The sequence below is a fragment of the Zonotrichia leucophrys genome, chromosome 12, assembly GCF_028769735.1.
Source record: "Zonotrichia leucophrys gambelii isolate GWCS_2022_RI chromosome 12, RI_Zleu_2.0, whole genome shotgun sequence".
NCBI classification, from domain to species: domain Eukaryota; kingdom Metazoa; phylum Chordata; class Aves; order Passeriformes; family Passerellidae; genus Zonotrichia; species Zonotrichia leucophrys.
Window position 1 is genome coordinate 15,607,151 of NC_088182.1, and position 24,122 is coordinate 15,631,272.

The 24,122-nt window shown below is 41.5% G+C and overlaps 1 protein-coding gene across 14 annotated transcripts in view; it reads left to right on the forward strand.

Annotated features, from left to right (window-relative positions):
* Positions 1-24,122, forward strand: part of DOCK3 (dedicator of cytokinesis 3) — a 187,548-nt gene that overhangs the window by 142,336 nt on the left and 21,090 nt on the right. For 11 of the 14 annotated variants that reach the window (XM_064723947.1, XM_064723948.1, XM_064723950.1 and 8 more), the window contains 15 exons: positions 1,144-1,219; positions 2,083-2,183; positions 2,463-2,521; positions 3,889-4,037; positions 6,256-6,341; positions 8,130-8,156; positions 8,279-8,374; positions 9,975-10,035; positions 10,519-10,612; positions 11,289-11,437; positions 16,020-16,106; positions 17,656-17,760; positions 22,283-22,424; positions 23,101-23,267; positions 23,801-23,887. In XM_064723947.1, coding sequence (XP_064580017.1) covers positions 1,144-1,219; positions 2,083-2,183; positions 2,463-2,521; positions 3,889-4,037; positions 6,256-6,341; positions 8,130-8,156; positions 8,279-8,374; positions 9,975-10,035; positions 10,519-10,612; positions 11,289-11,437; positions 16,020-16,106; positions 17,656-17,760; positions 22,283-22,424; positions 23,101-23,267; positions 23,801-23,887 — 1,486 coding nt within the window. The remainder of the gene's footprint in view (positions 1-1,143; positions 1,220-2,082; positions 2,184-2,462; positions 2,522-3,888; positions 4,038-6,255; positions 6,342-8,129; positions 8,157-8,278; positions 8,375-9,974; positions 10,036-10,518; positions 10,613-11,288; positions 11,438-16,019; positions 16,107-17,655; positions 17,761-22,282; positions 22,425-23,100; positions 23,268-23,800; positions 23,888-24,122) is intronic. The other 3 variants (XM_064723943.1, XM_064723946.1, XM_064723954.1) reach the window with 1 other exon arrangement.

Genomic DNA, 24,122 nt, shown 5'->3' on the forward strand with positions numbered 1-24,122 from the left:
AGGGAATCCCTGCCTTGAACTTCTGTTTTTCCCCATGAACATCTGTCTGTAGCTGAGCAGGGAGAGGCTCTCGGGTGTTTTGGGAAGGGGGAGCAAACCCCAGCCATGACACCAAAGCATTACACAGAGTTCCTGCTCAATTCAGTTGGCATCTGCCATTTAATGCTCCATTTTGTCTCAGTTTCTTGCTTCTGCTGGGTGAAGTACTGTTCCCTTTGGATCAGCAGCAGTGTTGAACACAGGGGGGCTGGAATGATCCACGAGTTCCCTTTGCTAACCTGGCTGTGGAGTTCCCACTGACTGAAGGACAGCTGGAGCATTCCCACTCTGAGGAAACACCATGGAAATGCTCCTAAAGGCTGCCTGCCCAGCTGAGCTGAGTGCTCTGCAATTCCACCCTGCTAATGAGAAGTGAAAGAAGTGGATTTCAGGAATTCAAGCGTAAAGATTCAATGAAGTTCAGTAAGAAAAAAGAAATCCTCCTGAAACAGTGGCTCCCTCAGATGCTGCAGGTTTCCTGTTCCCTTGGGCATCATTTTGCCACAAAGCTTTAGGCTGACAGTTCCATTTAGCAGTGCTGCTGGAGTATTGCTTGCATGTGAATCAGAGATGTGCTCTTCTTTTGATACTGCTGTTGCCCTGTCTACATGCCATTTATTAATTCCTGAATCTATCATGTGCCTTCGTTGCCTTTCACTAAGGTGTATGTAGCCACCAACAGAAAATAACACAGAATCAAAAATTAGCAAAATACTCACAAGTATCTTGAGTTGAGTGAGATAAAGGGACTGTTGCATAGACAAGAACAAGAACAGCTCAAACTTTTTGAGTTCCTCTCCTCTGGGGAAAAAAACCTTTCTGCTTACAACAGGAGGAAAAGGAGTGTATTATTCCATTTCCCTGGTGGTCATATGGCCCAGGCATGCAAAATAGACAGGATTTTAAATGCTCATGCATAAATTCTAAAAGTTACAATAGTAGTAAAGCAAAGAACAGTGACTTGTGCATAAATATCACAGAGATTACACAAATAATGCACTTCTCTGTACCTATAGTAAAACCAGCACCACTAACCACTGTAATATGCTGTATTCCAGATTCAAATGTTCTCTTTTGTTTTCTTTTCTTTGTTTTTGGCTGCAGTATCATAGTTACAACAGTTCAATACTTGTCTTCTGCCCTGCATAAGAATTTCACAGAAACGGACTTCGATTTTAAAGTAAGGATTGATTCAGAAAATGTTCTGACATCTTTTCAAACCAGCAGTAACAAAGGAACAGGAGCTGCCCTCTGCATTAGCTGATGATATTTGCAGCATTTATTAGAGTGTCTGTCAGGAAGATGACCTAACTGATAAAGGACAGGAATGGAATCTGCTGTGGGATTGGTGGGAAATAGAACAGATACAGTATGAGATCAAATCAGGAAAATTGAGTCCCTCATAAAGGAAACTGGTAATTCCATAAGCATGGGGCCAATGGAGCATCTGTCTGATGGATAATGCAGTGTAAACTCAGGCAATGCTTCTCCTGAAGCTGGGGCATTCTCCCAGAGGTCTCTCTGGCTGATGGCACAAAACCTGGAGCAGCACAGTCCTAGGGAGTGTTGTCCCTGTGTCTGATGTAGCTGGAGATGGGCAGCAAGTTCAGAGTTAGTAAGGAAGAGCTGCCACACATGCACCTAGGCACAAGGGCACACACCAAGCTGGCAAAAACCTCAGCTCTGTGGGAAAAGAGACCAAATTATGGGGGTCCTGTTCATGATATAATTTGATCTCTGGGGATTCTTGACAGATAAAATCTGTTCAACCTACAGAAGAACAATTTAAAAGTTTGCTACGTCACCAAATTCATTCATTCTGGAGGTTTGGTGCAAAGAGGAAAACCCAGTGGCGTTGCTTTTGTGGGGGTTTTAATGTCAGTTCCTACCAAGGTTTAAATATTCCATTTGTGCTTTTAAGAGTTAATTTGTATCTCCATAGTAAGAGACATACTGATGAAGTTACCCCTTGAGTGTCTTTCTCTACTTCTTTAAAGCTTATTCTTGGAGTATAATGTTAAAAAATTCCTTTGCTTGTCGCAGGTGTGGAACTCTTATTTCAGCCTGGCAGTTTTGTTTATAAACCAGCCAAGTCTCCAACTAGAAAATGCCACACCACCTAAGAGGAAGAAGATTCTGGATAAGTAAGAATATGTTTTGTTGGGTTCCCACCTCAAAAAACAGCCTTATTTTCCTACCATAAGTCTCTGTGATTTATTATGAAACCTGGGATGTGGAAATGCCTGGGAAATGAATAACCAGATCTCCCAATACAGCAATCAATGGTCAGTCAGTCAAGTTGTTTGATATTCTTACTTTGACACAAATGTGAATTGAATTTTTTTAACCATTTGGTTATTATTTCACATCATTCCCTTGCATGTTTTGGTTCCCTGGGCAGCTGTGTCTCTGTTCTCTCTCAGGTATGGTGATATGAGAGTGATGATGGCCTATGAGCTCTTCAGCATGTGGCAGAACCTGGGTAAGCCCTCCCTGTCTTACCTGACAACCAAAGCCAAAGGAAAATCCCATTTATTTCAAATTTTTAATTTTTTTTAATCTTTTGTGACATCACAGAATCCTTTGTTTCTATGAAGAGAAGCATTTCTCCCACCAAAACTCTCTCTGTGCTGTATTCTAGAGGAAAATAACAAAATGCTTGCTGACAGAGAGCACAAATACAAGGAAATGAGAAGGGGTGAATCACTAAGAGAGCAAGAGAGTGACACAAGTCAGATTGGATAACTTAATAATGTGGCTGTAAAATATTCACCTAGCCAAATACAAACATTTTATGTGTAGGAATGTAGGCAGGAGTTGCTGTTCAGAAAATCAAAGACAACAAATGTACCATAGTGATAATCAGCTGAAGAGGAGCTACCTGTAAGATGCTATGAGTAAAGGAGATTTTGTAATCTTTGAGAAAATATACCAGAATCTGGAGTAGGAGAAGAGGCACCATATTACTGTCACTGTGCTTTCCCTCAGTGAACTTGATTCTAGATTTGATTGCCCAGTACTGCTTTCTACAGCTAAAAGAAACAACAAAACACAAAAAAATATAAACCCAAGGCAAGCTGGACAAGGTTCAGACAGCAGTCATGAAGGCTATGGAAGCAAGAAAACTGAATAAGCCTGATTTGTCTTGTACACCTAAAATGATACAGCCAGAATTGGTTACAGTTCAAAGGATCTGTGTGGAAAATAGAAAGTCCTCCAAGGTAACAGAGATCCAATACCCAGAAAAACAAACTGGGCAAACTCAGCTAAGAAGAGAGAAGCCAGTTTTGGATGTGTAGCTGCAGGCATTTATCACTGGATGCTGTTCCAGATCAGGCTTTGTTGAGTTTCTCTGTGCACAGTGCAAGGCTCAGGTCCCTCCTGGAGGAGATCCACTGGTCCCAGCCAAGGGCAGCTGGGAAATCCACACAGCAGTGGGGACCAAGACTCTGTAGTTCTTTGAAATCTAAAAGTGCTCTCTATTACATACCACTATTCTCACCAGCCCTTTCAAAATCTTCATGAATTGGAAGTACCCTGGCTTCTTTTCCCCAGTTAGTATGTTTTAGTTGGGTTACTTTTGACAGTTTGAATCCCTTTGCAAAGTAAAATGCACTGACATTTTTTGCTGAAGGCTTTCACAGTGAAATTAAAAATGCTCTTGGAGACTTTGCAAGAAATGGTGTAAAGCAAATACTGATTTTTCATTCCTTTTCAGGAAAAGAATATTTGCTTTTGTAATGCTCATGCTTACTACTGTGCAAATGTCATTATTGCAAGGGTTCCCTATTTACTCAGTGACAGATAGCAAAGGCCTTTATTTAATTACCATTGCTTTGTGTTTTACAGGTGAGCACAAGATTCACTTTATTCCGGGAATGATTGGCCCCTTTCTGGGTGTTACCCTTGTTCCACAACCAGAAGTGCGGAATATCATGATCCCCATCTTCCATGACATGATGGACTGGGAGCAGAGGAAGAATGGCAACTTCAAACAGGTGAGGGCACTGCCCAAGCTTTGCTTGCCTTGCTCTCTGTCTGCAGTGTCCAGCTGGAAGCAGGGAGTTTGTATTTTTTTATCTGTTTCTGACTGTGAATATGTCATGTAAATCTATATAAAATAGAAAATTCAAAACCTAATTCACAAGGCGCCCAGGATTGTTTAAGCAGTGCAAACAGCATTTCCCATGAACATGGGGAAGAGGAGGGATGTGTTCAGGACATCACAGATGAAGAAAACAATTTTGTAAGTGCTGGGCTATCACTGCTCCCAGTGGTTTCACTCAGATTATTAGTCAGCCATTAAATGGGTCAGACTGAGAACCAAAAATGGGGATGTAAAGATTTAGCCATTCCTTGTGAAAACAGTGCTCTCTGCTTCTCTGTCTTCAGTTTGCAGCTAGGAAGTGGTATGGTATAATTAAATCATTATACCGTGCCTTGAAACAGACTGTGTAGCTTTTATTTTCAGAAATTGCAGCAGCTCTCTGGGAAGGGTTAAGTCCAGCAAGAGCTCTGCAGTTTCTACCTGCTGTGAGCTCTGATTGCAAATCAGGGAGAGAAATCTTCATCATTGTTTCCCAGTCATGGTCAGAGAATTGCTTAGATTTTCCACTGCAAACCAGATCCCTGAAGTGCAGAGCATTGCTAATGAAGGATGGGCTTGGTCTGGATCCTTGGATGCCAGTGTTTCATTGTCATTGTGCTGGGGCAATACTGGGGGCCAGTATCTGCAGAGAAGTGCTCTGAAGGAGTAAATCACCATTAAATTATCATAATTCATGTGATTAGTTATTTGCACAGTCATTAAAATGCCAGATCTAATCTATCATTCCAGGAGAATAGCAGACCTTTCCCATAACCTGATCTATTCAAGGCTGTGTGGAAAAGTATTATCAGGAGCTTGTTTTTCTTCCTCTGCAGCTCCCATGATTGCTGTAATTGTTATTATTTACTATTGTTATTATTGCAATAGCATTTTGGTCATAGTCCCCTTTCCACATATTTTAGCACAACAATAGAACAGTCTTTCTCTGGAATTTACAGTATGAAGCATCTACAGTCACCTTTGAGTTTCTGGGCCTATTTATATTTTCTGTATCAAGATGAACTCTTTGTAATCTTCATTTAATTTTTATACTCACTAATGTATTTTAAACTACAGCTCCAAGAATATTCCTTAAATTACCTGTGAAGCAAATTTTCACACTGCTTTATGAAGCATATATTGTAACCTTCTAAGGTTAAAGATGAAATAATAATCTGTATTAGAGATTAAATAAATAGTTGAATACCCCAAGAGGTAATAAACCTCATTAACATTATCTGCTGGAGCCAGGCAGTTATTTGCTTTCCAGTATAATGCTGGATAGCTGGACACAGGCATTACTGATTTCTGTAATCACTGCAGATCACAAACAAAGGGTTGTTATTTTTTTAATTCTGAGCTTCTCTTTGCCTTTTGAATATTCAGTTGTTTGTCAGAAAATATAAAAACCCTGAAAATTCATTTTCAAGCTCTTTTTAAATTTTCTTCAGTAGTTCATGTTTTTACAAGATTATTTTTTCAGCAAGGCTGGATAACAATACAGTCTGATTCAGGGATCAAATCAGGTCTCCCTTTAATGATTTCAGCAGCAAGAGCACCAAGTCCATTTGTGTGCCACTGGCTGATTTGGTTTTCCTTCCCATCTTCCTTTGCAATGTAGAGAAGCTCAAACTATGCTTGTCTTTAAATAAAAGTAAGCCATGTTTCTGCAAATAGTTTCAGCCTTTAGGAGCCTCTGTCTTCACTAGTAGTGAAACTGTCTTCTGCGAGATTTCTGACTTCATGAAGTTGTTTTTGTTCAATGTTACATACATCAATTTCTGCACTTGAATCAATTTTATTATAATATCTGATGTCACACTTGATATTTAGGGTGGGAATTAATATGTATTCAAAATCTTTCTATGAGAAACATAATGATGCTGGTGTGGCCCTTCATAAAAGTGAAAGAAAAAGCAAAAGTGTCACATAATCATAGAGAGGCTTAAAAAGTGAGGTTTAATGAACAAATAATCTTCTAATATAATGATGCCTGGGAGATTGTAAATCAATTCCAGCAGCAGAGCAGAGCAGTGGTGCTGGATATCCTGCTGTAGCTCAGGATCCAGTTTACCACATGTGCTGGGTCACTGCAGAGTGTGAGTGATGGGTTTGGTGTCTCCCTGCAGGTGGAGGCCGAGCTGATCGATAAGCTGGACAGCCTGGTGTCTGAAGGAAAAGGTGATGAGAACTACAGGGAGCTCTTCAGCCTGCTGTAAGCTCTGCCCCTTCATGCTCTCGTGTTGTGCAGGGCCACTGCCAGAGTCAGGCACTGATCTCTGGGGAGGGCAGGCAGGGGCTGCCATGGCATGGCTCAGTCAGGTAGTGCTGGAAACAATACAGACACCTAAATTCTTCCTTGTCTTCTCCCTGTGACAGCTAATGAAAGGCTGCACAGGTTATCATCCTCCTATCAAACATTCATTTGCTGGAGGAGCCAGGGCCCTTCTCTTTCCATAGCAGTGAGTGAGATCCTGGGCTCAGGAGTGTTTAGAGAGACACTGTACTATCTACAGAGTCTTAAAACAAAGGAGATTTTCCTCAGCATTCTCCTTTCTTTCCTCCTATTTTGAAGGCCATGTTATGGTTGGTTCAACTGTTGCCAGTTGCTTCCTCCAGAGTCCACTGTGACACTTCCTTTGACACCAGCATTCACACTCAGAAGGATAAAGTTGAAGGTTTCATGTCTGACTTCACACTTTACCTTTGATTACTGATCTGTCTCCAAATTTAATTTTGAGTGTTTCTATTTTATTTCAAAGGAATAAAGGAATTCAAAGGAATTATTTCAAACTCTTTACAGTCCAGAGCAGTTAACCCAAGTTTTTTAGTACTCTAGTGAGCCAGAGAGATCATTAGGAGAATTTCAGCCATATATTCCAATTTTACATGGTCTCCATTAGCACACTGGCTGTCTGAGGCATAAACCTTTGTTTTGCTGGAATCAATAATTCTGTTTCTGAATTTGCAATTGTAAACTCATTCATTTCAAGCTAGATAAGCCTACCCATTCCATGTGCTTATCCTCAGGAAGTATGGAAATGTATTCAGTTTGGATTTGTGTATATTCAGCCTTGGGAAGTGTTGGATCTTATGTGTACAGATAAAGTAAGTCTATTTCAGGGATAAAGGAAAGGAAATATCTATTCTTTTTTTTTATTCACATGGCAAGAGGAATAGTGTGCCTTTGCTCCACCTGAAGACATTCATTACCTGAAATGTTAAAAATTCAAGGGCTGTAGCTTTTTACTGATTTTTAGGTGGTAGTGATTGGATGCATTACCAAGAAACACAGGAATTCCAGCAACCAGTTAGTTTATGTCTCCCACCAAGTTGTCTGAGAATAATATGAGGAAACAATTTGAGGAAAAAATTCCACAAATTAGTAAATGCTGTGTGAAAAAACAGTTGGCCCTGAATTTTACTGTCTCAGTTACACTGCTGTAAAGGGAATTGGCTCCCTCGGCTGCAAATCATCCCATACTGAAGAGTTTGCCTCTTTGGAGGATGTGATACCCAACAGAATTTCTTTCCTAGAAGTGGCAGATTCTTTGACTGGAAATCCAGTTTCAGGGAAAGTGGCATGTAAATTTGCTTTCTTTCTTCACTTTTTAAACACAATGTGCATTGTTCTCATTCCAGCCTTCTCTCTTCCTTCACAGCTGTGTGAGATGGGTGCTCACTGTACTGTCTATGCTAGGCAGGAGCAGATTGCTTTTATTTCCAGTTTAAATACAATGTGAATCAGGGTTGGTTGGTTCTGATTAGAGATGAAAATTTATGGAGGGATGAGCAAAGAAGAAATATTTGCAGTAGGTTTGGACTCCTTTTCAGTTTCTGACTGCTGTTAGTGGTATTTAAACTACAGGTAATAATGTGGGAATCAAGTATTGCCATGTGAGTTGTTCTTTTTCATATCTGTTAAATGGCAGTGTGAGGATATTTTCCCTTCTCCTGTCAGTTCTGTAATTTCCTTGTCTTTACTTCATGCTGCCTGGAGTAGAACCCAACTCTTTGGGCCTTATCCCAGGTAAGATGCTAATTCTTCTGGAATTTGTTGTATGAGGGAGAAACCAAGTTGTCTGTATCAGTCTGCATGCCCTGTACCATTTCCCTGGAAGGCTCAGCTCATGTCTTTCCATCTCCAAACAGTTTGCTGGAGAAGATTGAGCAGGAGACTTGGCGGGAGACCGGGATCTCCTTTGTCACGTCCGTCACTCGGCTCATGGAGCGTCTGCTCGACTACAGGTACCTGGCACCAGCAAGGACTTGCTCTGAGTGTGGGAAGTTTGTCAAGACATGCTACCAAATTCCTACAGGGAAGGTTTTTTATTGACTGTCAAGCTGCATACATGCAAGCCAACCCATCACTGCTGGGTCCTGAGCAACCATTCCAGATCCTCATCTCATTCTTGTGTGCTCGTTCCTGATAGTTTTGCACTGAGGTTTATTCAGGTTGCAAAACATTAATTCCTTCTATCACTGAAATTATCTCACCTAATTCAGCAAAATAGATTTTAAATGCAAGAGTGATCCCCAAAGGCTCATTGTACCAAGGTGTGCTGAATGCCTCATCCAGGCCTGCAGGGCTGGAGAACTTCCATCTGGGAACTCTGGCACATCAGCTGGTGGCTCATGAGCAAGATTTCACCATTTAAATTAGGCAGCCTTTGTTCAGTTTTAAACTGAAGTTTGCAGGACTGGTGTGTCAATGCAGCTGAGCTTTGACTTAGTTAGAAGGAAATATTTTAACTTTGGATTTATATATACACACACACTCAGAGGGTTTTTTTTTAATAATAGACAATTTGAACCTATATAGAACTGCCCCAGATATTTCTATCTTTGGCCTACTGACAGGAGTTCAAATAGTTTTTTCTTCTGCTGCTGCTCATTAGAGGTGAAACCCTCTGACTAGGCTGGGTGTTCTGCAGTCCCAAATCCTTTTCTGTGCTTTTTAGTTTGCTCTTTTTGTTATCCCTACCACCTTGATCCAATCTCCTGGTTTTTCTGGCAACAACTGCTCTACAACAACTGTGCACAACCAGGTACTGGAGACACATTTAAAGGGAATCCAGGGAAGCTGCTTGGGGTTTTTTGGGGGGCAGGGTGGGGGGTGTTGTGTGTTTTTGGTTTCTGCTTTTTGTTTTTTAATGATAAACAGCTGCCAGCAAGGTAGCTTTAACACAGGTACACATTTCCATGCTTAATTGAGAAGCACATTCAAGTTTTTAATTGATTTTCAGTCTGCAGCTGATTTGTCATTCCCAGAACAGGGAACTGGAATGCAGCATTGGAATTTAGAAATACACAGACATTTCTTAGAGTGCAGCTGCCAGTCAGTAGCTGTAGTGGTTCTCAAGATGATTTACTGTGTCACTGCTTTAACCATTTAGTCTCTTGTATCATTGGAATGGAAATAATTTCTAAAATATTCCAGAAACCAAAGATAAATTTTGTGATTTAACTTACCTATGCAAAAGTTAGAAATCTAGTCTAAATCCCTCAGGGTGTATCCTTGTGTGCCACACCACGCTGCTGAGCTGCATTTATGGAAGTGAACTCTTTGACTAGGGCTAAATGTTTACATCTGGATAAATAAGAGTTTTTTACTTTTATAGTAGATCTTGCATTTGGATTATTTTTGACCACTGTATCTGATTTTTGTTCAGACTCTTGTAAGAAATGAAGGAACAGTCATTTCAGGGGCTCGTTCACAGATGCAAAGTTGTAAGGGGACACGCAGTTCTCACATCATCTAAGCCCTAATATGGAAATTTTTCTTAGAGGAACTTTATAAAATTAAGTATATGATTATGTTTGTTTCAACACTGCTCTGCTTTCTTAGGGACTGTATGAAAGGAGATGAAACAGAAAACAAGAAGATTGGCTGCACTGTTAACCTAATGGTAAAAGTGTTTCCTTTCTCTCTTGGTGATACTGTGCAATCTCATTGAAACTGGGATGGGAAAGGCTGGGACAGGAATCTGTGTCGGGCAAGTGTAGCTTCAGAATCCAAGCCCTGGGATGGGGAAGGAAATGAAGAGGATTGTGAGGATCCTCTGGAGGCCTCTGATCCAACTCGCTGCTTTATGCAGGGCCAGACAGGTCAGGCTCCTCAGGGCTGTGTCCAGCTGAGTTCTGTGTCCCTGTGACACAGGTTCTACAACTTCTCTCACCTCTTCTTTCAGCTTTTGACTACCTTCATTTGGAAAAAAAATCATGCCACAATAAAATGAGTGGGTTAGATCAGTGTGAGTGTGAAAAGAATGAATACTTTTCTTTCCCACTAAGAATGTGTTCTCTTTTCAATAACTTTTCACATCCACAGATGCTGCTGAGTGCTTGAATGGAGAGTCTCAAGAGTAACAAGTCTGTTTTTTCTTTCCCAGAATTTCTACAAATCTGAAATTAACAAGGAGGAGATGTACATCCGCTACATCCACAAGCTGTGTGACATGCACCTGCAGGCTGAGAACTACACAGGTGAGAGGGACGTTCCACGGAGGCTGCTTGAGCTCCTCGTGACATTTTTAACTTTCCCAATGTTCTAGAATGTCTGGCTCATTCTTTTGGAAAGAATTGGCATGAGTCAGTTATGGCACTTGGGAAGGCGAGAGGCTGAGGCCCCGCTCCTCTCCTCAAGTTAAATACTGTCTGTTTATGCCTGCACATCATTATTGAATTACACTGCAAATTTTACATTAAAGTGTTCTTTGAAGAAGATGGATTTAAATAAAATCCCAACAGTGGAATGAAACTTAAAGGAGGATTAGCAAAAGCACCATTATATTATCACTTGTCATATTCCCTTGCCTTGCAGTGCTGAGGGAGCACTGGAACGTGTGTGGACTCTAATGCTGTGTTGTCCAAGCTGTGTTTGCAGCTGCAGGCCCCAGATCCAGTTACACATCTGAACATCTGGCTGTGCATTTCAATCAAGTAGCTGGTGAAAAGAAATTTGACAGATTTGTACCTAAAAATCATGTGCTGCTATTTTAAGTAATTGACTAATTTAATGGTCCCCTAAGAGCTGAGATTTTTTTCACAAACTACAAGTCAGAAATCGCAGACTGTGTCAGAAGCAGGTCTGTGACCTTTAATATTGGCTGTGTCTATCTGCTGTCACTGATTCAGTGTTCCATAACTGCCTTTCCTGCAGAGGCTGCATTCACTCTGCTTTTGTACTGTGAGTTGCTTCAGTGGGAGGACAGACCTCTGAGAGAGTTCCTGCATTACCCATCTCAGTCAGAGTGGCAACGTAAGGAAGGTCTGTGCCGTAAGATTATCCATTACTTCAACAAAGGGAAGGTATGCCAACTTCTTCTCTCTTCCAGCAGCTTCCTTCCCTTTTCCTGACTGACTTAGGGCTTGTAAGCCATCATCTCAGCCCAGTAGTCTGGAAGTAAATTTGTATCAAAAGGGTTTATAATGTGACAAATTGGCTCTCTGGATAAAAAAAAAATATGAGGAAAGGTATTTCATTATGTAGGGCATTTGGAATGGGTTAGGGAGGCCAACAGGACAAACACCAAAGCATTTTTAAACCTGTAAACCAAGTCTTGGATCAGCTGATGTGGCAAAGTGCTTGTTCCTCAGCTTTTGGGGGTGGGATTGCATTTTGTAGCTGTCCATGCAAACTGCTGTGCTATGGAGTCACTTGAGAACTTGTTTTCTGCTTAACCTACACATGGAAATGGCAGGCAAATGCTATAGGGGTCTCTTTATTGAAAAATATTTAAGTTCTTTCAGTGTCACTTATTTTTAAGTGATTTTCAATTAAAGTGCAGTTCCATCCACTGCACAAGAAGAAAATCAATCCATTTCAATTTCATATATTGAGTATGAGTTTTCTACAGTTAATTATATTTTTTTTCAATTACTGCAGAAGTAGATGTTTTAGTCCCTGGTGTCATGGTGTTTTGGGAACATTTCAGAGGTGAACCTTAAAAGTGACATCATCTGTTGGAGTATTTTCAATTTTTTCCCTTCTCTAGGAAAATTCCTACAGCTTATGTTCTTGGGAGATAACATCTGTATGTGTGCCTCAGGGCCGATTTTGCCCATGATGGCAATGACAGTGGCATTAAATACAAATGTGAGTTGGTTCTTATGGGGCTGCCATTCCAGATAATTCATTCCCACTCCTGGTAACAGGAGTTGCTTATGGCAGAAACATTTTCTAAAGAACCTGGAAAAGGAAATCAGATGCCTATGTGAAGGAAGAAATGGCCCATTTATGAGGAAGTGATTTCGAATTTTTTGTTTCGTGATAACACTGCATATGGTTCTCTCATTTCAGAAATTTTCAGGGGTTTTCAGACTGCACTTAAAAAACAAATAACTGGCTTGTGTAAATATTGTAGTACTGTCCTGTCTGACTAGACAAAGAGGATAGAGGTGCTATGGAAAGCAAGTGAGCCTGTATTTCTGACAACAACAGGGAATCCATATGCACAGTGAAGTAGAGTAAAAATTGACTGATGTAATTAGGCTATAAAACTCCTAACAGATTATAGAGTGTTAACCTCTTGAGATTTTCTCCCCACTGGATGTTTTTGGGGTTACTTGATTTGTGTTTTAATCCTGCTTTATTACAAATGGTAGCTGAATGATTAAATAATCCACTTAAGCAGTGTGTATGTCACTCAGACTGTGGAGCTGAAAGATGCTGAGAAGCCAAAGCCTCCTTTTCAGCACTCCTGTTGTGTGACAGGGAGCAGCTCAGGGAATGGAAGAAACCTGCTTCCCTCTACTTGTGTCTGACAGCTTCTTTCTGCACTATCCTGAGATGGTCCCTCCTCAGGTGTTACAGAGCAGGATTTGTTATTGTCCTTCATTTCTCCTGCTGCTCCTGGCCTCTTACACCAAGTGAGGGTGTCAAGGCACAGTGTAAAGGCTGTAAAAATTCTGCATTTGTTTATAGGAGAATTTTCTCAGGACAGGAATGGGAGGAAAGCTGCCCACAAGGGTGTCTTGTGACATGCCAGTGGCACAGCCTGTGGCAGGCCTGAGGTGCTGCAGTGGGTGCAGAAGTGACTCCCACCCTCAGCAGCGTCAGCAGCAGCCCTGTGCTGGGAAGGAACGTGGTGTTCCAAAGCCCTTTTAGCCTTCACTGGTCATGTGCCTCCTCCTGCTGATTTCTGCTATGCTGTGAGTTGGTTTGGGGCTCAGCTGGCAGAGTGTGCAAGTACATAACTTAAATTGAAGATATTTTTTAACCCTCAGTTATGATTTTGACCGTTAAAAGTTCTCTAGTTGAAGACATCTGTGAATGGAACAGTTTGAAGCTGACTGATCATGTTTCTGCACAGCAATACTCAAATTCTACTCAGCCCTTTTGTGTCCAGTTCACTGAGGATTTATTAGCTGCCAATTCTGAGCAGCTCCCACCATGGCACTGCAGGGTCTGCTCTCCCTAGTGCAGCCAAGTGCACACAGAGACCCAAAGCAGCGTTCCCAAAGCATTTAGTTTTTCATCATGTGCTGCACACCCAACACTTGAAATCATTTCTCTTGTGTGCCCTCATGGGAATCATTTCCAACAGAAATCCGCACACTGGGATGTGAGTAAGTAAAAGCTGGCATTCAGAAGGGATGATTGTCTCTACCTGAGCACTCTGGTGTGCAGTCAGCTGAGAGTTGCTGGTGCCATAGGAGAAAGCTGCAGTAAGTGCCCTGTGAATGTGGCTTTCAAGTAATACACAACATACAAACACATCACAGTCAGCAAAACAGGAAGCACTAATGAGGAAAATTACCAGTGGAGACATCAGGAAGTTATTTGAAGAGGGAAGTGGCACTTGGATGTCACATGGAATTACATATTAATTATCTGTACTGTGAGGATGTTACTTGTTAGCATCACAGATTTTAAAACTGAAGCTCCAGTGACTTGGATATCCATTCATTCCTTTTCCTTTCAAATATCTACAAACCATTTTCTCTTTAGGAAGTTACCTGTATGTTGTTTTTCTTCACTTCTTTATCTCATCTTGTATCTGCAGAATACTCAGGTAGCACAGCTGAATTTCTTGGTGTGGGAACTGAAACAAAGAGAGAGCCTGAGTTAGGATGACAGGAATGGTATCAAGGTACATGCAGAAGAGTTAGTATATAGAGAAATCAGATCTGGTTGCATGTTGTTAATTTAATTGACATCAGGAAAGGAGCACAAAAAGGTTACATCACTCAGGTCACCTGGAGGGAAAACAGCTGGTGAGATTTCTGCTTCTGTCCAGAAGAGAGATTAGAGAGTTAGGTAGGCTTTAGTCACAGCATCCCATCTGGAAGTAAGACTGCTCACACTCTCTGTGGGAAAAAAAGCCATTTATTCCTGGCTAGATGCTTTAGAAGTGAACATAGATCAGCTGAGGACTGAAAATCTATGTATAGTATCTCTGTAAAGAATGTGCTGCAACCATAAAAAATGCAGTGGTCTTTGAGTTTGCAAATACAAACACTTAACTGACTATGGTTGATCTCAGTTCAGTGGATCAGTTTGTGTGTCATGGATTTTGACAACCCACAGCAAAAATCCTGTTAATTTGAGATCACAAATACCTCACTAATATTCAGAGTAGTCAAGAAACTGATCTTTCAGTTCCTTTCCTGTTGTGTCTATTGCTTTGATCTAAATAAATCTCAGGCCTCCCATTCTCCCAAACTACAAATACTATTGGAATATCCAAATTGATTCTGGTACAATGTTTTATTTAGCAAGTTTTTATTGAAGCTTTTGTAATTAAATGAAGCTAAAGAGCTGTAGTAAGGAGAAGACACTACAAATGTGGGCTTAAAGGGAAACACTGTCAACTGCCTAATAAATGAAATGAAACAGCAGAGATTCACTTTATGTGAAGGTACATGTAACCAGGAAAACTGTTTCCATATAAAGTGCTAGTATTTTACATAATTGCTGTTAATGACTGTTTCCAAGAATTTACAATATTGCTATTAATATTCTTAAAACTTAAGGTGATAGCCTAACTCACACATCAATTTTGTTTCCACTGCAGCAGGGTCCCATGTAAAACAACTGGCAAATTAGCCCAGTAATGCATAATAAAACTTAATGCAGTAAAGGTTCACCTGAGACCTTGGTGATTTAAATCCTTTACCATAAGCATGGTAAGAAACAGCCACTCCCCTAAAAGGCTTCCAGGGTGTGCAGGTAAAGGTGATGGAAGAGGAGATTTCAGTGTAAAATGAGCTCTCCAAAAAGCCACTTGAGGTAACAGGAGAGTCCCTCTCTCAGTGTGGGTGTGCCCTAAGTGGGTCTGTGTCCCTCCTGACCTGTGGGATGATGAGTGTGGTGTGCTAGGAGAGAGCCATTGTGTGGGACTGGGAGCTGACGAGAAGAGTGTGGCTTTCTGAATATGGATATTGATTCACTGCAGTAATGCAGGTCACTTCTGAGGATGTTTTGTGCATTGGAGTGTTCCCACTGCTGACAGTTTGTGCTCTCAGTGGGAAGGAGCAGCCTGGGGAGGGGAGCACTTTGCTGGAGAGCCAAGCCCTAACTCTGCACTCCAGGGAGTTCTAGTGCAGGAAGCAAAGGAGCTGTTGGGGGTGGGTTGAAGCGGTGTCTAGCACGAAGAAAAATTGTTAGTTTTATTATCTTTCTCCAGATAAGTTCCCAGTCTCATAAATGAACTGTCAGAACAAGCAGTATGTGTGTGTAATTTCCACGGAACATATGCCTCTGTTCCCATCTTTTAGAAGGAACTGATCTGCTATTTAATGGAAATGGTTTCACCACATTGCATTTTCCCATCTAATCTCTGCCATTTCGTACCAAATGAGTTCCCAGAGCTGAGTTTCCATATTGCTGTCAGCTGAGCTGGCAGCAGCATTGTGTTTGCTGTGAGTGTGATTTGCTTTGGCCCCGCAGAGCTGGGAGTTCGGCATCCCGCTGTGCCGAGAGCTGGCCATCCAGTACGAGAGCCTCTATGACTACCAGAGCCTCAGCTGGATCCGGGTGAGTGGCAGCCCCTTCCCTCCTGCACACTCCTCAGAGCACCCTGAATGTCAATTGAACCACATTCCTTATAGAGCTCCATGCATTCACTGGCACTCCTGCTGTTGATTCCCACTGATGACTTTGTAGGTGCGCTGAAATGATTCCAGTCTGGTAGCAGTAAAATCCTGTGAGTATATGAAGGCAGCACACACACACACACACACAGGAGCTGGGCTTGCTATTGCAATAGCATATTTACATATAATTTTTTTGTTCAAATATCCTATTTTTTAATACATATTTCATTATAATTCTAAAAGAATCAAGGACAGCTTGTGCCTCAGTGAGGTAAGATGAATGAGAGAATGAAGAAGAGAACTGTTTATGGCATTCATACCAGTTTACAGGGATCTGGTCCTCTGGTTCAGCCAAACACGTGATGAAATCAGGGCACATTTGCAGCATCATGCTTTAATCAGAAAAAGCTGAAGTTCCTGTTGTTATTTAAAAACTTTCTGAATGTGAAAATAGTTCATCTCCTCCTGTCCCCTGGGGTAGCATATACATATCCAAATCTGAGATTTATGCTGCATGGATCCACGCAGTGGTTTAAATTCTCTTTCTAAAAAGTCCAGTTTATTTTTATCTGAAGACACCTGTCTAACAAGGTTTGATAATCTGCACTCCTGAAGAACCTGTTTTCTCCAAAGTGGCCCCAAAGAGAGCACATGACCAGCTTGGCTGTGCACTCTCTGTGCCATTCACATCACCACCACATTCCTTGATGCTTCCTGCACTGGCCTTGGGACCTTCTCCTTCCTGGAGAGTTTGTGGAACTGACCACAAACCAGGATGCAATATTGCAAGTTAGGGTTCCTTGCAGTGGAAGCAATGGTGTCAAACTGGTTCTGCTCCTTCAAGAGCCACCTTTTGCTACAGTCAAATTCCTGTGAGCCTTTCAACTGAGTTCAGTTTGCCAAAGGGTCTGGAAATCCCACTCTTCATCTTTGTTGGCACAATTCCACAAAAGTGCTTATTGGAACTAGAAAAACCTCCTTTTCCTCTTTGCAACCACCTTTTTCTTCCATGTTAAACCTTCTGGTGCACAGAGCTGTAGATTTAATTTTGTTTTATCCTTTTTCATGCCCCTCAACTCAATTAAGGCAAACCCAATTGGATGTAATTTTCCAGGCAGTGGTATGGATTTTGATCTGTAGGAGAGAATAGGACACTGTGAGCCAGGCAACGTGGATCTTAATCTCAGCTTTGCCATTAATTCTGCAATGCAAAGAAAATTACATGCAAGACCTGTTTAATTTAAAATAAGATAAACCAGGAAAAAATTAATATGTCATCTTCCAAAATGTAAAATGAGTAAGGTGATATTCTAGTCTGTTCCACCATGTAGACTGGTTTAATGAATAATTTTTATCTTTAAGAGAATGTTGGTCTTTTCATAAAAAAACACGGGGTAAAAGAGTAATATGATATTTTAATGAGTGTTGAGATGTTAATGTTTTAAGTGCAGCATTAAGGGTCTGATAGCAGCTATCTCTTTCCTCCACAGAAAATGGAAGCTACCTATTATGATAATATCATGGAACAGCAGCGCTTAGAACCGGAGTTTTTCAGAGTTGGTTTTTATGGTCGAAAATTCCCATTTTTCCTGCGGGTAAGCCAAACTTATACGTGATGTGACAAAGTGACCAGGCTCACAGTAGCTGTTAAGGCTTTGTTTTTTGTTTTGGAGATATGGTGTCTACTATTCAGCATATTTTTTTATGCCTGCACAAATAAAAACAGTTTTCTGGCTGAACTGAAGGACACGGTCCACTGGGAATGTTCTTGGGAACAGAGATCAGAAATTTGACTCATGCCACTGTGAATTTTTGATGATCTGCAGATGCAGCACAAATTGCCTCTATATTAAGCAAAATGCTGTATTGCAGCAATGTTGGGTCATTACAACTAATTTTCATCATCTCAAATTATCACACTTTAAAAAAAGTCTCACTTGACAGAATTCTAATCCCAGCCTGATGACTCTTATGCTTTGTACAAGTGAAAATTTCCTCTCTTCAACAAAAGCCAAACAGCTTCTTTGGACACGTCCTCACTTGGAGCTCATTGTCTGCTGTGTACCAATTCATTTAAAAAGTGAAATTTTCTTCTTTTCCTAATGAGGACTCAAACTTTAAATGGGTATTTGTTTATACAATGTCTTGTTGCTAGTTTAGAGCAAGGAAGGAATATAATCTGACAAGTGCTCCAAGAGCTGCCTGTAAATTGATGGCAGATGCCATCGAATGTGACAGCACAAGGTAACTGGAAGCTTTCAAGGACTGCAGGTGCATGGTTTGTGTTCCTTTGAAGGAATGGCACCAATTAAGGTACACAGGATGAAGCCATACAAAGCCAAGCCATTTTGAGAGCTGCCCTCTTATACTCCCCTCTGATTATCAAGTTGTTTGTTTTTGTTTTTAACAAGGTTTTCAACATTGGGGTTTAATTATAGTCTTTCAATAGAAACACAGCAGGGGTAATAAAGGCAAGTTGAAATTAGTCAAGGAGAAGAAATACCAGTGCATAAAGGGTGGTGGTTTCATGTTATTTGAAGGTGAACAGTGCCAGAATCAGAGAATCACAGAATCATTTCGGTTGGAAAAGACCTCCGAGATCATCGATCCAACCTTTGACCAATCAGCACCTTGTCAACCAGACCATGGCACCAAGTGCTATGTCCAGGTGTTTCTTGAACACCTCCAGGGATGGTGACTTCATCAGCCTCCCTCAATGCCTGACAACCCTTTGCACAAAGAAATTATTCCTGATGTCCAGCCTTGTGGGATCTCAGCACCTCAGGACTGAGGTGTCACCGAGAGCACCCTTGGGGGGCTCGGGAGTCCTGGAATGTTCCAGAAGTGTCTGGTGGCTGGACTTTGATCCTACACAGGAGACGACACCTGTATGAGGATAGGAGGGTTTCACCGGGGTGAATGGTGAAGGGATCAGTTAATTAGAGAGTGAGACACAGGGTTTAGGATTTCTGTACAGGGGGGTTTAGAGAAGTAAGATGGAGGAATTGGGGCGTGTCCTGTCCTTCTTCTTCTTCTTCTTCTCCTCCATCTTCTGTGGTGATGGTGGCACTTTGGGATTGGTCATTACTAAAAGTGCACTGGTCAATAAGGGTGAAAGGTATTGGGGAAAAATGATAAATATTGTATATGTAACTTTGGGTATAAAGATAGGTGACCGCCCCGGAGGGCAGGGAGTGTGCTCATGGCTGGCTGCTGAGCAGAGCTCTGTCGGGCCGAGGGAAAATCTTTTAGATAAACAATTAATAAACACCGAGACCGAGAAAAGAACTGAAGCCTCTTCTCGTCCTTTGATACACGGCTGCCCCAAGGCCACTCCGGGCCTTTCCAGGCCATCCAAACAGCCGAAAATTGGACATCTCCTCCTATCCTCATACAGGTGTCGTCTCCTGTGTAGGATCAAAGTCCAGCCACCAGACACTTCTGGCAACATTCCAGGACTCCCGAGCCCCCCAAGGGTGGTCTCGGTGACACCTCAGTCCTGAGGTGCTGAGATCCCACACAGCCTGAATGTCCCCTGGTGCAGCTTGGGGCAGTTTCTTCTCCTCCTGTCCCTTGTTCCCTGGGAGCAGAGCCTGATCCCAACCTGGCTGCCACTTCCTGTCAGGGAGTTGTAGAGGAAGAGAAGGATCCCCCTGAGCCTCCTTTTCTCCAGTCTGAGCCCATCCTCCCCCAGCTGCTCCTCACAGAATTCAGAATGCAGCAGCCTGTGTAGAAGATCCTGCAGAGGAATCCAAAGAAAGGACGGGTGCTGCAGTGTGAACCCAGAGCTGCCCCAGGAAGATCTCCAGAGAAAAGTGACAATTCCTGGGGTTTATATCTAACAACAAATATTTCAGCGAGTGAGTGACAGCACAGTAATCCTGGCACACAAACATTCCTAACATCTGAAGTACTGCCAGGGACTGGAGCTTATCTTTTTATCTTGTGGCTCCTCCCTTTTACCTGGGATCCTGCATGGCCAAGGTGTTTGGTGTTGCTTGAGCTCCCTGTGCTCAGCCCTGGCTCTTTGCAAAGTGCTGTAACAACGTGGATCCTTGGCTGGAGAAATTACCAGCGAGCACGAGCGTACATAATTATAATCCTTGTTAATTCTGCAATTATATTTGGTAGCAGTACTTCTGATAGCAGATTACTAATGTAGCAATCTCATTAAAAGTCATCCTCCTCCTTTCTCTCCCTAATGATCCATACAGCACACACATTGTGGAGCACAGACTAAGCCCATTAGCAGTCACATCAGCATGGATCACACTGTAAAGAGATTGGAAGCAGCTATTCTAGAGAAGAAAAAGATTTACATGGATTTAAAATCTTCAAATGGGTATGGGAGTGATTTAAAGTGATCAAATAACTTCAAGCCCTTTTCTCATGTATTTTTCTATTGCTGTATAGCTTAAGACAGAAAATAACCACTTCTTTCTGTATCTTTGATTTTTTTGTCTAGAAAAGTCATTGTTCATGTTTCTATGAATTCTGCATTTATTTCTAGCTTTTCTACATAAGTAAATTTAAATTAAAACTGTCCATATCTACCAGAAGTTCAAGTAAGGCTTGGCAAGCCATGTTTTGAGACCTTGTGCTGGCATCTGTCTGAAGTCTTATTAAATTTAGCTTTGAGGTGTTTTCAGGGCATTATTTTTAGAATCACAATAACTTTATTTATAGGCTTACAGTTTTCTAGATTGCTGCAATCAAAAGCTAAAACAGAGAAAGCAGTAAGTGTCAGGAAAAGATTCACCTTCAAACATGGGCTCACTCCAAATTTAATAATAGCTGCAAAGTTTGAGCATTACAGACTGAACTGTCAAGAGTCATGATGTGATTCTTCTCCCAGTCCATTGGTTGCTGTGACTGATGCATACAAAGTGACACATGTCACAGCCAGAACAAGAGATCCTTTCCACAAAGTTGAAATGCAAAGCCAAAGATAACTGAACTCCTTGGCTGTGTTGTATGATCTGGTTTTTGCTACTTTCCCTTCAATTTTGCTACCAAGATCAAGAACTGCTTGGCCACATCCTTTTTCCAGAGCAATTAAAAACACATTCTTGAATATACTGCAGCCTCTAAATGCAAGAAATAAATGGCTGTTCTTGTTTATTAAATTTTTAATTGTTTTATGAAGATGAAAAGCCCCCTGTTCTTCTAGTTATTATCACAGTTTAAACTACCGAAATGAGAGAATTTGCCTGCTTTGATTGGTCTTGCACTAGGAGATATTAATACTGATGAAAATTGTGTTTTGTGAGGGTTAAGACACTGGAATACAATCTTCCTGACACTGAGGAATTTAGAAATCCTGTATTGTGCTGTTTGGAGTTAAGAGATAGCTCAAAAAGCATCCAAGAACTCTGCACAAGTGGTTTAATGCCTCAAGAGTCATCTAAATGCAGCTTTCCATTATTAGCAGAAATGAAATTTTGTTCATCAAGAGGAAAGTGCTTTTAGGGCTGAAGGAGAATTTGTTAAGTGGCCATTGAGAATTGTTGGTAAAGCTTTTCTGTATTACTGTACCATTGACAGGGGAGTTCCTGAGCATGTATTGTTCATCACCATCAGGGCTGGGTTGTATGGCTGTGATAATACAGCAGTGATTAAACAGTGATTTTTGTGAATAGTTTGTTGCAACTTCTTTCCAAGGAGAACTGATAAAATGATAAACACATATCTGCCTCTGCTCTGTCAGAACCTCAGGACTTTTATCCATCTGGTATAAAGAGTATTTGACAGCAGCTTTCCCAGCACAGAACAGCCAAGCTGGTGACTTAAGTTTTAGTTGATATGTTTCAATATAGTCCAATTAAAAATAGTGCCTTTTCTGAAAAGCAGGTAAGGGACCACAGGACTGAATGCTGGGTGTGCCTGAATCAGAGGCAGTGTGCTGTTCAGAGATCAGTGGAATTGTCTCCTCATTCATCCCTTCTTCATGAAATACATTATAAAGAAAAAGGAAGGGATAAAATACATCTACTCTCACATTAGCATAACGCCACTGTCATTTATCCTTGGTTTTGAAGAGACATTTAAAGTGAGACAGAAGTCACTAGAATTTAACTTACTTTTAAGGACACTAATTGATGCTTGTCCTTCTTGCAGAACAAAGAATACGTGTGTCGGGGCCACGACTATGAGAGGCTGGAAGCCTTCCAGCAGAGGATGCTGAGCGAGTTCCCCCAGGCCATCGCGATGCAGCACCCAAACCACCCCGACGACTCCATATTGCAGTGTGATGCCCAGTGTATCCTTCTGTGAAAGGGCAAACTCCCCCTGAGCTGGGGCAGAGCACAGAGGGAGAGCAGGATATGGACAAAACCAGACCCTGTCTGCAGCAGACAGTAACTGGTTTGTTATGGGATGTAGTGTTGGAGAGAGCAGTCAATTTGGATTTGGGGAGTAGCGCAGGTCATGCTCCAGGCTGTGCTCGGTTATATCCATGTTCCAATGCTTTACCAACAGCACTGGCATCACATACAATGTGTGTCCTTAGGAGTATTCCTGATACCTCTCTAGGCCAATATTTTGTTGGGAACAGATACTAGTTCTGAAGCACTATTTTCCATTCTGCTTATTTTTCTTACATCCGTATTTTACTTTTTTGCAATTTCCCTTTCTTTAAAACTGTTGAACTTTTTTATACCCAAAGCTTTGAATCTCATTCTTCTCACTGGTCACCTGTACAGTGCTCAGTGCATTTAAGGACTGAACCACATCACATTTAAGGGGACTGCAGGGACTTTGGAGAGCTTAGTCATGGAACCTGCACTATTTGCCTTCTGAGAGAACAGCGTGGATACTGTGCAGGATTTGAACTGTAATGTCACTGTCAGCAAATGGAGCCTCCTGTGTGGGTTGCTGTTTCCTATTTGTCTTTGCTAACACATGGACAAAGCTTTCTTTGACTGCACAATTTCCAGATTTGCAGATCTATGCAGTGACTCCCATCCCAGACAATATAGACGTGCTGCAAATGGACCGTGTCCCCGATCGCATCAAGAGCTTTTACCGCGTCAACAACATCCGCAAGTTCCGCTACGACAGACCCTTCCACAAGGGCCCCAAGGACAAGGAGAACGAGTTTAAGGTACAAGTAGTGAATAAGCTGTGCTTAAGTGTTCATCTCTTCAAGGTGAATACCATCTTCTTAATTTATGCTGATAGAGCCTTTTAGGTAATCCTGAGTTGATAGCCAAAGATACTACAGTAACTCAAATAATAGGTAAAGCCCATGGTCTGATTGAATATTGTTGAGTTCTGACCTGCTTAAAGCATTGTCCATTTAAAGGTGAGTTATTTTAGTGCCCAGAGACACTGTTTGTTTGGCTGGATTTTTTTTTATTACTGACACACAGGTCTACAATGTCTTTTTGGGTCTCATGACACAACTGGTGATTGGACAAGTTTTAAAAATTAATAGAAATGTTAAATATGTTGTTTCAAGCATACTGAATTCCTGGTTTGCTGTTTAAGTGACTTTCAGGAAGACCTTCTACAGAAGTAATGCTTGGGAGGTTAATGCATTCTTTTCTGAGCCTTGCCCCCTTTGCACTCGTGGTAAGAGTGCAGAGGATGTGGTTGTGATTCACTGCTCCTCACAGCCTCAATTACTCCTTGCAGAGCTTGTGGATTGAACGCACCACTCTGACCCTGACTCACAGTCTGCCTGGGATCTCTCGCTGGTTTGAAGTGGAGAGAAGAGAACTGGTAACATTCATAATTCCTGTAACTGAGGGTCAAAATGATGAGTTACTGAGGACATAGCATAGGCAGCTTAAAACTTGTTGGGATGAAATCTTGCAGTTTAAAATGATGTTTACCAAGAGTTAAATGCATCCTTTTTCTACCACTTCATCTAAATAATGGCTGAATGTAACCAGGGGAATTGTATTAGCTAATAATATAATGGAGACAGTGCCAAAAGGATGGAATAATTGCATTG